The 17,226-nt window shown below is 41.3% G+C and overlaps 1 protein-coding gene across 4 annotated transcripts in view; it reads left to right on the forward strand.

Moving 5' to 3' along the window:
* The window catches only part of zcchc7 (zinc finger, CCHC domain containing 7), a 52,132-nt gene that overhangs the window by 28,145 nt on the left and 6,761 nt on the right, over nucleotides 1-17,226 (forward strand). For all 4 annotated transcript variants that reach the window (XM_044346817.1, XM_044346816.1, XM_044346815.1 and 1 more), the window contains 4 exons: nucleotides 2,843-2,898; nucleotides 3,348-3,485; nucleotides 3,605-3,775; nucleotides 6,672-6,707. In XM_044346817.1, coding sequence (XP_044202752.1) covers nucleotides 2,843-2,898; nucleotides 3,348-3,485; nucleotides 3,605-3,775; nucleotides 6,672-6,707 — 401 coding nt within the window. The remainder of the gene's footprint in view (nucleotides 1-2,842; nucleotides 2,899-3,347; nucleotides 3,486-3,604; nucleotides 3,776-6,671; nucleotides 6,708-17,226) is intronic.

Consider the following 17,226-nt stretch of genomic DNA (forward strand, 5'->3'; position numbering starts at 1 on the left):
GTAGAATCGAAATCATACAACTTGCCGTAAATGGGGTGCTGTGGTTAATTTTCTCACAGGTCAGTTTTCACACAGTTAGTTTTATTGAATGCACATGAGCACCATTTGAGACTCTGATGTCCCTCAGACCTGTCATGTCATTATCCACCCATACGTTTTTTTTTTTTTTTTATAGGATCTTTGGACTTAGACCTCTAAGATGGCTGTAAGGAGCACTTCGGCATTAGATCTAGTCAAATTGAACAGTTGCAGTCAACATGGCGGAGGCCTCTCTCGAGTCCGTACAGCTGCTCGGTGAAGCCGCTGCCATCTGCTTATTCAGCTCCAGACTCCTTCAGATCTGTTGGGCCACGATGGAGCGAGCAGCTCTGATGGTTTTGGTTTTGAACGGGGCCTCAAGGTTGATTAGCATATTTTCACCCAGTGTACAGACAACAGCCGCCCCCCTCCCCCCCCTCACCCTTTCCTCTTTTCCTCCTCCATCTTCTTCCTCCTCCAACACCCCCCCCCCCCCCCCCCCCCCCCCCCCCCCCCCCCCCCCCAACCCATGTGTTTGATTCCTCGGCCGTGACAAAGAGCTTCACCCTTTATCCGTGTGTGTGTTGGTGAGATGGGGGGCCCTTAGATTAAGGGAAAGCTTCCTGCTCTTTATTTGGGGAGTCCCCCCGGGAGACGCTTTGGGAATGACTTTCGTTGAGTCACTAACGCCACACACACACACACACACACACACACACACACACACACACAGACGCAGTTCTACACACACATACACACCTTTCACCACAGTCTTTTTTCAAGCAGCCCATTGACTGGGTGCTGGATGTTGTGTAACACCAACTACTCGTGCACGGACACACGCACACACACACACACACACACACACACACACACACACACACACACACACACACACACGTCACGCCGAGGCCCCCCAGATTGCCCACAGTAGGTGAGCGCTACAGAGGTTCCCAGTTCACTTCTCTACTACACCAACCAAAACCGACTACACTAGAATAACTCTAGCGTGACAGTGTGAGACACCACACTGTGGTGCACTGATCTGACACCATGCAGTAAATTTTAAGTCTTGTATGTAAGCCTCAGTGAGGTGGATCACTCAGGGAAGTGATCTACTGATAATAAGGACACAAAACACCAATTTAAAAGTGCTTAAAAATGTAGGCGAACTTACCAAAGCACCTTGCTCAACTATTATCTGTAGTTTTACTCTAGTTTACAGTAGATATGTGCCAAATGTAATAATCCTACTGACTTAATCACCACTCACTCATTTCCAAAGCCAGGAGAAAATGTGACTGCTTCGAATTGATGTAAACCATAAAGGGAAAATACCCTTTAAAATGACTCACACACTATGAGCTCAACACCATTAGTCACAGATTGATGAACTTAAAACTTAAAGTATTACCTGATCACATAATGAATTCAAGTCTTGGTGCTCTGATTTTCAGCTTTTGTCAGCAGTGTAGATACTGATGTTACAGTCCAAAATCTTTGAAAAGCTCAGATAAGCACCTCCAAAATGTAAACTTTTCAGCAACCAAAAAAAAAACAGTCATTGTTTTGGCTCAAAAGAGAATTCATAGGTTTTTATCTCCCCAACACGAGGACCCTTAAGTGACGATAAAACGTAGAATTCACCTAAATTTGAACGACATTGAGTTGCTTGTACTTGTGCGCGCGTGTGTTTTTCGAGGTGAAGGTCGTGGCAGAAAGAAGCCCCATCCAAACAGCAGCCATTTTAATTTGTTTGACAGGGAAGAGAGGTGATAACCTCCCTCTGCAGCGGGGAGGAGAAAGGGGGGGGGGGGGGGGTAGAAAACAACAAGGAGAGAGCGAGCGAAAGCAAAGGAAGGAGGGCTGAACAGAATAGCGATAAGGGGCTGAGTAGAGAGAGTCAGAAAAAGGAAGAAAGAAAGAGGTGGAAAGGAGAGTGTAATATTTGATTATGGCTCAAGGCTGCGTGTTTGTCCAAAGGCTAAAGACTGTCAACCAGCTAATCGCAGGGGTCGATGTGTGGGTGTGTCTGTATGTGTTTGTGAAAGCATGCGAGCCTGTGTGGGTCATTGCTATCAGCACATAATTTATGCTGAGTACACGTGTCTGTGTGTTTCTGTGTCTGTGAGTTTCTGTGTGTGTGTGTGTGTGTGTGTGTGTGTGTGTGTGTGTGTGTGTGTGTGTGTGTGTGTTTACGTTACGATTTCTGGATGTCAGTTACAGTTCTGTGGGCCTGAGGAGAATACAGTGGTCTCCCTCAGGGCGCTGTTAGTGCCAGTCTCATACAGATGTGCAGGGCTGCCACTGTGTCAGTTTCAGTATGTGTATGTGTGCGTCCTACACTTACAGGAAACTAAACTCACTCCTCAGGCTTTGGAGTTCTTAACAGGGTTGATGTATTTTTTTTTTTTACATCAATTCTGGCTCCGATGTTTAGCGATCTTGTTTGTTTCTTATCTAATCTTGGTTCCAATTCTTGTCATATTGTTTAAATAACTGGTGAAAGCAAAGACCACTGTCATTATCTGCAGATTTAAGCTGCTATAAGCAGAAATTCGTGATATTTAGCAACACTTTTGAGTGCATCCCTGATCTGTTTCTTCCCATTTCGAGCTGTCTGTTTTTTTCTTTAATTATATTGTTGTGTGTGGTTAATAAGAATCATTTAGCCTTATCAGGAAAGCAAAATCTTGGAAAACATGAAAATAATCACAATCAAAATCACATGCTGTTGTAGGGGAAAGTAAAACTTGTGCACAAATGAACACAAATGAGCAGTATCGTAAGTTACTTCATTTCAAAATGCTTTTTTTCTGTCCAGATGCTGAAGAAAAAGATCAAGATGGTACCTGGTTGGTCTCTGATAAGGACAAGGAGGTATGTGGCAAATAGAAGCTTTAGAGTATTTATTTCTATTTATCTATATTTATTTCTGTTAATGGTCTTAATTATGGGTATTTTCTGAAAAACAGGTGGGAACACAACATTTGTAAATTTATAAATGAAGAGTATTTCTCAGATTGGCACGGTGCAAATGCTTGGTTAATAAGTACTGGCTCATTATGAAGATATTGAGCCAATGTAATATATTATAGGTAATGCATTATTCTTAAAAAGAGTCTGGTGCCACTTGTGCTTTATTCTAGGTTGAATCTATGTCTTTGTTTGTCACAAATAGTTAGAAAATAACATTTCTCAAATTTTTAATAGACTTGATAATTGAGAATTGAACCTTGTGTTTCGTGTGTACAAAATTTCCAGGTTAGTCCATTGAGGCTAACACCACTAACATGAAGCTAATGATGTATTGACTGTCTGTGTTTCAGGCTCAGATCTTCAACAAAGACAAAGGTTCCAGGATAGCGGTGCAGCGAGTTTCAAACAGATACTATACCGGCAAGAACGTCCAATGTAGAAACTGCAACAAGCACGGACATCTCTCCAAAAACTGCCCCGAGCCCAAAGTCAGTTCCACTCAGTGCACACTAGCATGTACAGCTTAGACACACTGATGGGCACAAGTATGCACAACTGCTAACTGGGTTATGTCTGTATATATGTGTGTGTGTGTGTGTGTCTACAGAAGTTGTCTCCCTGCTTCCTTTGTGGCACCACAGGCCACGTGGTCAGCGCATGTCCCAATAAACACTGCAACAACTGCGGGATGCCTGGTCACCTGTATGATTCCTGCAGCGAGAGGGCGTACTGGCACAAACGGTGTCATCGCTGCAGCATGACGGGTCACTTCTTTGACGTGAGTATAGCTTCATGTTTTTGTTTGTTCCTCACAGGCTACACAGTACTCATCAAAATAGGTTGGAATTAATAAGAGAAGAAGGATCCGCACATTTGAGTCCAGTGCAGGCGTTTAGAAATAAACCGAAGCTCACTTTCATCAGGGGAATACAATACATGGCCAAAAGTATGTGGACACTCAAAAATATTACATGAACGTAGACCCGAACATTATATCCATGTGTGTTTTTTGAAATGTATATACTGCTTTAACAACTGCCACACTTCTGAAAAGGCACTGATGTTAGGTAATAAGGTCTGGCTCACAGATGGTGAGAGTTGGTCAAGAGCTTCTCTTCAGGCTTATCAAGTTTTTTAACATCAAACCTGGAAACCATTTTTTATGAACCTCAGTTTATGCAAAGTTGGAAAAGTGTTATATTGTTTAGAATTATCATTGTATACTGTAGCATTAATAATTCCCATAATTGGAACTTTGGAGCTGAGCTCAAACCATTAAGAACAATCTGAGACTGAGTGTGTGTGTGTGTCCACATACTTTTGGCCAAAAATAAGAGAATCCGACACCATGTAACTAGACCAAATAAAACACTCTGTCCTATGTGATCCAAGTACACATGGGTAATGTGATGAAACTTTTTGTCCTTCCTGAGATTAAAAGGCAATTATAACGATAAAAAATACAATTTATCACAGGAACAAAGATAAATGAGTAAAGACATGAATTAGACGATCAAGATATGAAGACAAATAGGAGGAAATGAAGTATTGCACAGTAAAGCTTTGAATTCAATCAGCTTTATACTACTGTATGAATAGCCACAGCAAAATCACCACAGAGGATGTGTGGGGCTTGTAGTCAGAACAAAGAACAATTAATGCTTAATGTAAACATGATGAAGCACCAGCCACCTTTACAACAGAAGTATACTGTATGCACCCTACTTTTATTTCCTCTCCATCACCCCGTCTCTCCCCCTTTCTCCCTCTCCCCCCCCCCCCTCTTTCCCCCTTTTTCCCCCACTTTCTCTCTCAGTAATAATGAGTGACCAGGGGTCAGCACACGCTGCTGTTCACATTAATTGATACACTTCAGCAATTACAGCTTAGTTATGTCTCTGCCATGCTGCATATTCCAGCTGTGGGTCTGTATGTGTATATGTGTGTGTGTGTGTGTATGTATGTTGGCACTGAAGGGTGAATCTAATGACCATCAATGACAATTATCCCACCGCAACGTTCATTACCTTGCCCATTTACACTAATGCCATAGAATGGAGAACGCTGTGTGTATGTAAGAGCCCGTCTGTGTCTCCCCTACCTCGATCTCTCTCTCTCTTTCTCTCTCACTCTCCCTCACTTGCTCTCCGTCAGTCAGTCATGTACTGTGCTCTGTGTAATGGATGAGTAACCAGGTGAACACCAGAGGGAGAGGGGAGACCAGGACACACACAGCCCATTTTCTTCTCTTCTTTCTTTCCCTCTCTCTCTCTCTCTCTGACTCTATCACCCTTTTTTTTCTCCTCACCTCCTCCCCCAGATCTTCATTTTCATCTCGTTCGTCCTCTCTCTCTTGCATATTGTTTTCAAAAGCAAACAAAGGTGCAAAGTCGTGTGATATTGTAATTACCCTTTTCTTGGAACGCGCAACTTTTTTTTATTTTCTTAGACTCAAATTATATATATATATGTGTGTGTGTGTGTGTGTGTGTGTGTGTGTGTGTGTGTGTGTGTGTGTGTGTGTGTAAGAGAGAGAAAGAGAGTCAGGTCTCTGTCCCCTGGGCCTTTCTGTGTCTCTCATTAAAGACAGACGGTTGACGGAGCGCGAGTGTGTCGCTCGCCTCGCCTGTCGCCCTCGACAACAACACACTACCCCGGCGGTCTGGAGGGAGCGAGCAAACGGGAGGGAGCGAGTGTGGGTGGGTGAGGGGGAGCTGTTAAAGAAAAGAAAGCTAGATGAGAGGTGGAGGAAGATACAGCTGTCGAAAATTCATATTTGTCTATCTCTGTATTCAAATCTAAACAGTCCAGATTTAGCTTTAACTGCCTACAGCTCTTTACTGTAAAGGTCAGGATTTGAACAAGCACTTTGAGCTAAATAGTCACTTTTTAATGTCACAAGAATTTGCATGTGCTGCAAATATGTATAGGAACTAGTTTAGTGTACGAAAGAGAAAACTAAACACATAGCCTCCTTCACAGAGGCTTAAATCTTTCCTTCCCTTCTCTCTTATTCTTCCTCTCTGTGTCTCTCTCACTCAGTAGGTGTGTAAGTAGATAAATCTTGTTGCCTGCGGCGACTGCGGCATTTTCAATTTCCCAGTGGGAAGTGGCGGCGGTTGGGAAAGGATGTCGGAACGCTTAAGGAACAGCGTGGCGAAGCCCCGGAGATAATGCTTTAGCCACACCGGGACAAAACGACTGACTGCCTTACTTACTGACTGTTTGAGTGACTGACTGCAGGGAGACGCATGGCGGGGAGAACAGGCTGCTGCTGAGAAATCAGGGTGATAAAGGTTCAGTGACAGACAGAAGGAGAGACTTAAAGAGTCAGGCAGGCAAGCAGAGGACACCATGGCCTGTGTTTCAGTTTCCTTTTGGCCCTCTTTCAGTTCTCTCTGGTCTGTCTATTCATAAGCATCTGCTGCTACTTCACTTCTCATCTGTCTCTCCTCCTGTTTTCCCAGCATTACCTAAATGTTTCTTTCTTATTGTGTCTCTGCTGCAGTATCCCACACACACAACAAGTTATTATTTGGCATTTTTATTTCCTTCTTGTTAAGCCTTTTTTTTCTTTTCATGTGCTCTATACAGAGCTGTGTGTTTGTGCACGTGGTTCAGTGTATGTATTTGAAGACTGTACTCTATAACAGAGTCTTTTTTTCTTTCCTCAGGCTTGTCCAGAGATCTGGAGACAGTACCACATCACGGTGAGTGTCATGTCACAAAAGCAAAACTGTCAGTCCTCCATGCTAAGCATTTAGACAAAATCACCACTGAAAATCCACAGCTCCGAGGATTTTGGAAACCATGTCTAGCCACAAGTCGAGATCAAGCATTGGCTTTTTCATAATAGTAGTTGATGAAGATGCACCTATTGGATGAAGTGTTGTCATGAAGTATTATGAGCTCTGTCACTGTTGAACCTTTGGCTTATTCATTAAAAAGTCATTTTGTGACTTATATTGCTTCATACTTGTTATCACAAAAAGATCCAGTGGGGACGTTTATCATCAAGGCTATCACTGACCAGTATTGATCAAGACTGTAAATAAGCCTTCATATGTCTTAATGGATGTGCTAGGGCCCTTGTGCAAATTCTTAAAGGACCATTTAGCCACTTTTCAACCTTATCTTTACCTATCTGAATTAGGGATATACTGTAGTGTGAAAAATGCCTGCAGTTGTTGTTGATGTTCTCTGTGTTTCTGGGGCACAGCTGCAAAATCTGTTGTTCTTCCGGCACCAACGCCATCATTTGACGTGTACAGTCATGTAGTCGGGGGCAACGAAGAACTACAGGCTATTTCAGCTTGGATTTCTACTCTCCATCTCTGGGAAGCCAGGGGGCGTTCTATAGATGCTGTTCAAAAACAAAACTTCTGGTTCTCTTTGCTTGTATTGCAAACTAGCCAAGTTTCCAACATTCCAGCATCCAAAAATATGTGCAGAGGATGTTATGGACGAAGATACATTTTACAGTGTTTTGGCTGACTCAGATATTCAGCCGTATTTATTCAAACCAGAGTATATGGCTGAAGAAATGCAGCAGAGAGAGGCCAAGGCTGCACAAGCAGGAAAATTGATTCAGTTGACTACATTTACCATCAACACTGATTGGACATCCACATAAAACGTGGTGAAATTTTCCTTTAAGACTATGTATTAACAGCATGGAAACTTTAGTATGCACATTTAGAAAGTGAAAGGTACAATATGAGTTTGCAGTAATATCGGCAACAGTCCCTACTCTATTAAATATATTCCAGTGTTGTTGCCCTTTTATTATTCAGAGAGTAACAAACAGGCCGAAGGACATTTTATTCTTATATATGTTTTCATGATATAATATGTTTTTAGCATGACAAAATAGCTAAACAGCAAAAAGAGAAAACCGTGTTAAGTCATGCCATCCTGAATGTGAAAATAATATCACATTCATAGATTTATATGTGCTTTAAACTCAGTGATTTAAACTTATAGCAAATTGAATGTAGTAACAGTTTGGACACAACCTGTGTCACATTTGGCAAAATCCTACTGGATGTCGTCGTTCTGTCCCAGACTCCCAATTAAAAGCAGAGAAATGTAAAAGAACGAGGTGGTGGTGCTGGAGGGGGCGACTAAGCCAGCAGCACACTCAAGCCGGCCCACTTACAGCCGGTGACACTTCTTAAATCTTCTTCATGCAGAACGTACCTCATCAGACTAGAAATATTTTAAATCTTACTGTACAAAATATGTCTTCACAATTGCACATCTAACAATATTAATGTATTAACACAACTCCACTGGGAATGGTCATGTTTTTGATTAGTGACAGAGCTTTTTAATTTAAAAAAAATCCACTTAAGGATAAGCCCAAAAATAGATGTGCTGAGTTTTGTAGGCTGCATTTATCAAACCAAACTCTGACCACTGATCACATCAGGGTCCTGTGTGACGACCCTCACCTCACTCTCTCCTTTCGCTTAATGCAGTATCTTACAGTGATTTCATCAGTATGACAAAAAACAGCTAATGTGTATTTCAGCATTACGTGAAAATTCCAAAAATCTGCTGCTGCCGCAAAAAAAAAGTATTTTTTCCAGGAGCTTCGTGAAGGCGAAGGTGTGACATGATCACTAACAATCAATAAGTCAGTTGTGATTGGTATTGACCCTGCCCTGTAGCAGATGAGTGAACCATGGCGGGAAAAAAAACATCACAAAAGATTAAGGAAGTGCCAAGAGTGATGGGAACCCTTTTTTTGCTTTTTTAAAAATTTATCTATTTATTTTTGCTTCATTTTCAACCTAAGTGCACATGTGGCATCCGCGGTACTGTGTGTGTGTGTGTGTGTGTGTGTGTTTGTGTGTGTGTGTGTGTGTGTAAACGTGTCAAAGAGTAGAAAACTGTGTGACAGTCACATGGGCCATATGTCAGCGGGGAGGTATTTGCTTATGTGTGTGTGTCTCTGAAATCTGAAAAGATAACTAGTTTTCTTGGCTCCTTACTTGTGTGTGTGTGTGTGTGTGTGTGTGTGTGTGCGTATGATTAAGTGTGTGTGTGTGTGTGCATCTGAGCGAGGGGGTGATATAGACCTCAGCCTAAGAGAAAAGAGCAGCTTGTTTGTCAATTAAAAGACGTGATAAAGCATGAAATGGGCTGCCAACGCCACGCGGGACGAGGGAGTGAGAGAGAGGGAAGAAGAGTGTGTGTTTGCATATATCTTGGCGTGCACTTTGTGTGTGTGTGTGTTGGGGCAGGTCTGTCACTCTCCTCTATGGAGATTAATTAGCAGGGGCTGTCTAATGAAAAGGCAGCATCGTTAGCGCTAGGGTAGCACGGCGGGAGAGACGGAGGGAGGAGGAGGAGGGAGCGGGACAGAGAAGTTCCAGGGGAGACGCAGGCAGAGAAAATGGGAGTTGAGTTTAATTGTTGCTCATGTCTTATCACGGGATGCTCTGTTTTACTGTAGAGTTTCACTTTCACAAAGGGAAAAGACGCTGACGAGTCTTTGGTCACGTCGCAAGATGATGAAACCACCATTTTGGTGTGTTTCTGTGTGTGTATGTGTGTGTGTGTGTGTGTGTATGTTTGTGTGTGATGGCGTGCTTTAACGGGTGGTGGATTGTGACCCAGGTCTAATTGAAGTATTTAAGCCATTTAAGCACTGGGAACAGAAGGTCGTTACAGATCCAAACTGGCATGGGGTTTAGGGGCCCGCACAGACACAAACACATTCTCTCACACACAAACACACTTACACACATGCATACACGGGGCTCCTTCTGTTTAAGACAGCCTCATTTTATTCATGATGCTGCTTATGACCCTGAACTCCCCAATGTGAGAAGGTGTGTGCGTGCGTGTGTGTGTGTGTGTGTGTGTGTGTGTGTGTGTGTGTGTGTGTGTGTGTGTGTGTGTGTGTGTGTGTGTGTGTGTGTGTTCGCTTTGGGAGATGTGACTCTGTCACCTTCCGCTGGGCTCAGCCAGGTGTGAAAAGGCATTCTGTCAGACCTCCCTGCTACTGGGTCCATTTATCCTTCATGTGTGTGCGTGTGTGTGCGTGTGTGTGCTGGGTCCGTTTATCTTCCGTGAGTGTATGTGTTGTCTGCCTGCACCTGGCCCTCAACTAACAAACTCCTCCAAACCACACAGTATAGACCACAAAGCCCTGGGGTATTTACTGAGAAAGTAAGATACTGACACACATGGACACACACACACACACACACACACACAAATATATATATAGAGCAGTAAATGGAGTAAAAAGCTATCCACAACATTTTCAGCTTGTCTGTCTCAAATGAGGTTGAAGGCATTTTTACAACAGTAATATTTATATAAAAAGATTTGCTGTTTTGCTTTGAAGAACAGGTTTACTTCAGCGACTCTTTCTGTCTCTCTTTCTCTTTCACTCACCCACCTACCTACGCCCACAGACACCCTGGTTTTACTTCTTTTTTTGCATACAGCTTGGGGTTGCTCCTTTTCCTACAGACCCCATCTGCCTCCCTCCCTCTGTCTTACTGAATTGTTGACCTTTCTTACAGAATACTGTACATACAAAATGTCATTGGAAAAAATAGTTAAATATCAATGGTAGGTGTAAATGTGTGATTTAAATTTTTTTTATGTACATGTTCCAGCCAACCTCATCTTGAGACTTCTGTTTCTGTTAGTGTTTTCCTCCATTTCCCAGAATGCCTTTATAAAAAGCCCGAAAGAACAGGTGTGAGCCTCCTACCCTCAGTCTAAGATGGGTATATGGCTCAGTCGGTTTTGTTATCAGGGTTTGTCTATGATCACACCTGCACCCCGTACACAAATCACATGTCTAGGACTGCATTGCTTCATGCCCCCTTCTGTTTTGGATTGCTTTTCATTGTTGAATGCAAAATGGAGACTGCAGGGAGAGGCCATAGGTTTAAGTTGGACACCAGCGTTTTTTTTTTTTTTTTTTTTTATCTTAATGATTTGCTGAAAATGTTTCTGTGCTCAAATGCTGTTGGAGCTGTTCTACAAATGTGAGAGGGATGTCATGTTGTTTGTACTCAGCCAATCAACCACAGGGATTCAAAAATATAACATATGCAAAATGGACCCAGAAACGTAGCGTAGAGCCGCAATTGATTTTTTTTTCATCATGGATTAATCTGTTGATAATTCTTTTCGATTAATCAAATAATCATTTTGTATAAAAATGTGAAAAATGCATCATATTCTTAACATGCAAGGTGATGTCTTCAGATTGGTTGTTTTGTCCAACAATCAATCAAAAGCCTGAAGATTAAGATTAAATTCACAATTATAAAAAGAAGAGAAAAGCAGCAAACCCTCACATTTGAGAAGCTGGAAGCAGAGCAGTGAACGATTGGCCTTTTTGCTGTACAAATGGCTCTAAATGATTCATCATTTTTCTAAAATTCAGTATTAATTTTCTGTCAATCGACGTACTGTTTTTGCACTATGCTGCGCACCTGTCTTTGAATTCAAAAGTGTTTTCAAGAGAAATATTTCACAAAGGATGAACAAGGAAAAAATAACTACTTTCATTATTACCAAACAGCCAACAACACAGGAAAAGAGAACAACTGAGAGAGAGAGAGAGAGAGAATACATGGTTTGAGCAGTAGCGGAGGAGAGAGAGAGAAAGAAATGGAAGACAGGGAAGAAGGAGTACGATGGAGGGGGGGAGACGGACGGATGGAGAACGATCAGGAAAGGCCACAGTGCAAGTTGAGTGACCTGCTGTCTGTACAAAGGCTGCTTTAATGCATGTAAAGATCATGCATAAATGCGTGCATGCATGCATGCAACACACACACACACACACACACACACACACACACACACACACACACACACACACACACACACACACACACACACAGTCACAGTGACTTTTTTTCCACTCCTGTTAGTGTTGTCAGGACCCTGCGGTGCTGGGTTAAGACCAGAGCGCCACCCTCTGGCTGCTGCAGGAAGTTAGGGCTTTATTTCTTAAACCAGCTACAATATTTGAAGTGGGGAATTTTCCTTCTTTGAATTTATAAAACTCTGAATGTCCTAATCAAACTTTCTAAGTGCTGTTATTTCTGTCCCTTCTTTGTATATTTTTGTTAGCAGTGTGTGGTGTATCAGAGCAAGACGGGGCCACATCACATTAGATTCAACATGACTGACCTACATAGAGACAGACTATGTACGGAAGAGAGACAGAGAGGGGAAGAGGTGTGTTGTTGTCAGAGATGCAGGAGAAACGGGAAAGAGAGAGAAAGTGAAACGAGGAGGGGTTGAGTGTATTAAGCAGGGTGAAAGGGAGCGAAGAGAGCGAGCAGAGAGAGTGAATCTGAGTGCTGAGCAGCTGATTGGTACAGGTATATCTATGTGTGAGCATTGATTGGCCTCTCTTTAGATAGTAGTGGTGACACCTGTATGTGTGTGTTTATTGATCGGTACCTCTGCCCACGGTGGTGTGTGTGTATCGAGCGGATTTTCTCCTCACGGTGGTATCAGTGTGTGTGTGTGTGTGTATCGATCTCTTCCCCAGGGACAGGTGTGTGTGTGTGGGTGTGTGTGTGTGCCTCTCGGGGTAATCATGAAAAAAACAGTCTGTGAACTTTTTGTTCGACACGGAAATGAAGCCGTTTTAACTCCCCTCCTTAAACTCCATTTGGAGTCCCTCTTTCTCACCTGACTGCCTTTTTTCTCTCTTTTCATTTAGTATGATTTACCTTTTTATACTTTTTTTTTGTCTCACTGTCTTTGTCTAGAAGCTCCTTCGCTTGATTCACACATGCCTTTGTTAGCCCAAGGTTAGGACACTTTGTCCCTTAAATCCTCTTATTTTCAGAAAAAAGAAAATACAATTACACTCCTATAGGAAAGAATAATAAAATGGCCCATTAACACAGTTGGCCATTCCAGGTTGACCGTGTGGAATTTAAGCACATAAATTAAAAATTAAAACATTTACTCTGTATAATTCAAAACGGCTCATTTCTTTTTCTTTCTCTGTATTTGGTTTAACAAGAATTAGTTGTTGCAAATATGACCTTTATTCTTGAAAATAGCTGTTAAATATCAAAATCAAACGTTCAGATATGTGTCCAAAATTTTGATTTTTTTATTTTCGTTCAGTGTAGTCTTACCAACCTGAGATGATGATGATGATGATGATGAAATGAAATGAAATGAACTTGAAATAGTTTTAAAAGCTTGAAGACTAAATCCAGATCGAAATCCTTTGTCAGACATTAGATTGATTTTTACTGTTTTAAAGGAAGTGAGGTTACATAGAAACTTGCTGGACATGTTTACGGTTTAATTAAATTGTTTTTGTTACATTTGATCTTTATTAATCTTTAAAGATGGATTTTTTTTTTTAGGACTTTTCATATTTGAAAACATAATGAAGTTATTTTTATATATAAAATGCTTTTGAATAATATAAGCTTTGAACAGTGGTTAGAAATTTGTACTGCTATTTTTAAAAACGACTGATTAAAGGAATATATAAAATAGGGCTGCTACTAAAGATTATTTTCATTATCAATTAAATTGTCAATTATTGTCTTGATTAATTGATTAGTTTTTTGGTCTATAAAATGTCAGAAAATGGTGAAAATGTCCATCACTGTTTCCCAAAGCGACGTCCTCAAATGTCTTGTTTTGTCCCAAACACCGTCCACAATCCAAAGACACTCAGTTTACTGTCATAGAGGACTAAAAAAAAATCACATTTGAGAATCAGAGAATTTGGAAATTTTACTGTAAAGAATGACTGATTATCAAAATAGTTAATTAGGTGACTAATTTAATAGTTTGCAACTAATCGAATAATCATTGCAGTGTAGACAGTTTCTTCTCTATCTACCAACAGCTAGTGATCTGTGTATTTGCTAAAATTAAATAGTTATTGGTTGACTCAGTGGTTTGTCGAGGTCATCTTTGTGAGAGTGTCTGGTACATTGGGTTACTGGGTAATTGTTTCATTGCAGACTTGTATTCTTTGCATCACTGTAAATTATGATACGAGACCAGTTACATAAAAGTAGCTTTCAGTAAAGTCCTGGTGCTCTACACAGAACTGGCTTTACATTCAAAGGGAATATAATTGCATTGGATTTGAAATAAATTTGAAAATGTTTGTCCTCCCCATCATGTCAGGTTACAAAGCACGAAACGTAATCATCCTCTGGATCAGTTTGGAAGTCTTTTTTCCTCCTTTAGTTGCATCAGAAATGATTGGAGTGTGTTCGTTTTCTAAAGCTTTCACTGTGTTAAATACAAGTTAATAATAATGATGACTGAGTGCATCTTTTCCCCTTACCTCACCTAGTCTCACTTCAGCAGTAGGAATGGGACCCTTCCAGCATGCTGTGTGGAGTTAGAGCGCCCTTCAGTGGTCAAACAGAGAACTGCACTCCGATCCAGCACATGGTTAAGAGAAGATCTTCTTGTTTCTACTTAATTATTGTAACTGTACATCTGCAGGATGGGTGTATAGTTTGTGTGCTGCTACTGTGCTCAAAACCAAATTTTATCTCTCTGTCCTCTTTCAGTAGTGTGATTTGATTATCAGGAAGCTCATGCATGTCCATACATTTTTAGCAGGTGCTGGGTAACAATTATCTGCCCAAAAATGACTAAAAATATCTGCTGCTGCTTTGTCTCGTTCTCAGTTCTTCTTTTGTTCTACATGAACATCACAGTGTTTCAACCACAAATGTTCTTCCTCAGATAAAACCTGCTATGTCCAAGTAGAATAAAAGTAAGTAAAGAAAGTAAGTTTGAATGACATTATTGAACAGTCTTATTAATTATATGCATCAACTTGTATACTAACAACATTAAAAAAGCTAATACAAAAACAGCAAAAAGAAAGAAGGCTGCAGCTGAAAAAAAAGGGTCACCAAAAGCCACATAAGATACACACAGAAATATGTGAATAGACAAGACAAGTGACAAGGAGTACGAGGTGAATAGGAAAATGTCGATTATTTATATATATATATATATATATATATATATACCACCACACACAGACACGTTAGTGAAAGAGAGACATTCAAAAATGAGCAAGTCTGTTATAAAAGTGTGGATGTTCTCATTAAAACAGTATAGTGTAACTGTAATAAATACTTGTGTTGAGAAACCATCAATACCTCACAAATTAGTTCAAATAGTAATGAACAATATTGGCCATAGGTCTTTTGCTCTTTCTGCTGAACTTGAAGTTACGGGTTTAAGTTTTGACCTTTATTCCACTTCTTGTCCTGTCCTTCCCTCTGTCTGGCTGACCTCTTTCTCTCGCTCCTCTTAGAAGAATGTGCTCAATTCAAAGAGTGCTCTGTAAAAAATCCTTTAAATCCACATCCATTCAGCAAGCGGTTTTTGCTGTCTCATCATTGTACGGTTCAGACTCCAGTCTTCCCACCTCTGCCGTGTCAAAAGGCTTCTCTATTCTCCCTCAGACTTAGACACTGACGGCACAGGGGGGGCAGGTGGAAGGTACATTTTTTAAAAGGAAATGGTTTTCATATGTCTCCAAAGTAGACAAGTAGCATCAGGGCACGGAAAGTAAAGACCTGCAGGTCATTTGGTTAGTTAATGAAGGAGAAGTGCAGTGCGGCAGTTTAAGACAGAGTTTAAGAGTTAATTGGTGTATGTACGCTTGTCTTATACACCAGTTAACAGCTTTATATCCAGCTCAAAAACACACTCAGATCAGTTCATTCTTTACTGTTTTGGGGAAATTTGGCCTGCAGCACAAAACAGACAGAATCCAAGACCAGAATCAAACAGAGGATATTGCGGAGACTGTATAAATTTTACCTACTCAGCCACAAGGACCTCCCAAAACAGACTAATCTTAACAGTAAACAGAGTACACAAGAAAAAACATCAGGTAGAAAAAAGGTTACTGAGTGTAGCAATGACAAAATGATTAATTAATAATATTAGTACAAACTTAAAACTGGCAAAACCAGTAAATAAAAATTAAAAATTCCACTGATTCTCATCAAAAGTTGCAGACAGATTGTGGCGTTCTGTCAGTCAGGAAGACGAGGACCTTGCAGTGGGTGTTTAGTCTTTGGTACAGGTGTTTTCACATACACTGCTGGATGTACATGCACAACCATAGGAATGGACACACATGTCCACACACTCACTCATACACACAGGTGCTGTACGTTATCAGAGGTTTTGCAGGCTTCGCAGGTCTTTGTGCCTTTCCGCTTAGCTGGATGGTGTCGATTTTGTGCGTGTCTGCAAGTGTGTGTGTGTGTGTGTGTGTGTTTGTGTGCGATTGATTGGCTGAGATGTAGAATCAGGGTTTAACATCCTGACCAGGGCATAAGAGACTCAGCCCATCTACAGTATAGAAGGTCTGCCCCTTATGTCTACGTGTGTTGTCTCTGTCTAATTGTAGGGTATAAACTGTATTCCCATAAAACGCGCGAGAGAATAGCCACTGATCTCAGCAGCGGGCGCTCAGAATAGATATTCAACAACTTGATTTGAATAGATTAGCTTGTATCCTCTGTTCCGCCTTCCACGGTGTGACCAGATTACCTCCAGTCGCTGCCCCAAAAGGGGGTTTTCTCCAGTAGTGGCAACCCGCCGCCGTTCACCCCCTGAATCACATTATCATTACATTCCAGGAGCATTTTCCCCTCTCTCTCTCTGTCCCTCCCTCTAAAGAGAAAATCAGGACTCCTGCTGATTGTCTTCAGACTGATTGACTGACTGACGGGACGAGATAGGACGAGCCTCTGGGAATTCAACTGTGTGTGAGCGTGAGTGCTATCAGGGTGCGAGGTTAAGGCTTCGGTCTGAGTCTTTGTGAACTGGCAGACACAAAGGGGGCAGAATCACATCTGGTTTTTTGGAGGACACCCCCCCATCCTCCTCCTCCTCCTCCTCCTCCTCCTCCTCCTCTGTAGCTTTTCTAACCACACACATGAACACCTCCACCTTAAACAGTCTCCTAAGAACGTTTGATCCTTCATGAGTGAAAGTAAACATTATAATTAATTTCTTTACCATTCTGGAAATAGCGTTGGTTCAAATCCCCACATGTCGGTAAGACAATAAGAGGATTAATGATCTGCAGTTCATTTTTTTGCACTCTGTTTGAGAAGATGTTCACCTTATAGCCATTTCATCTCGCTAATTCATAACTGTCTAATTAACCCTCCATGTTAACCTAATATGTACATACTGGCATGTTGC

Source organism: Thunnus albacares, chromosome 3, assembly GCF_914725855.1.
Source record: "Thunnus albacares chromosome 3, fThuAlb1.1, whole genome shotgun sequence".
Lineage (NCBI taxonomy): Eukaryota > Metazoa > Chordata > Actinopteri > Scombriformes > Scombridae > Thunnus > Thunnus albacares.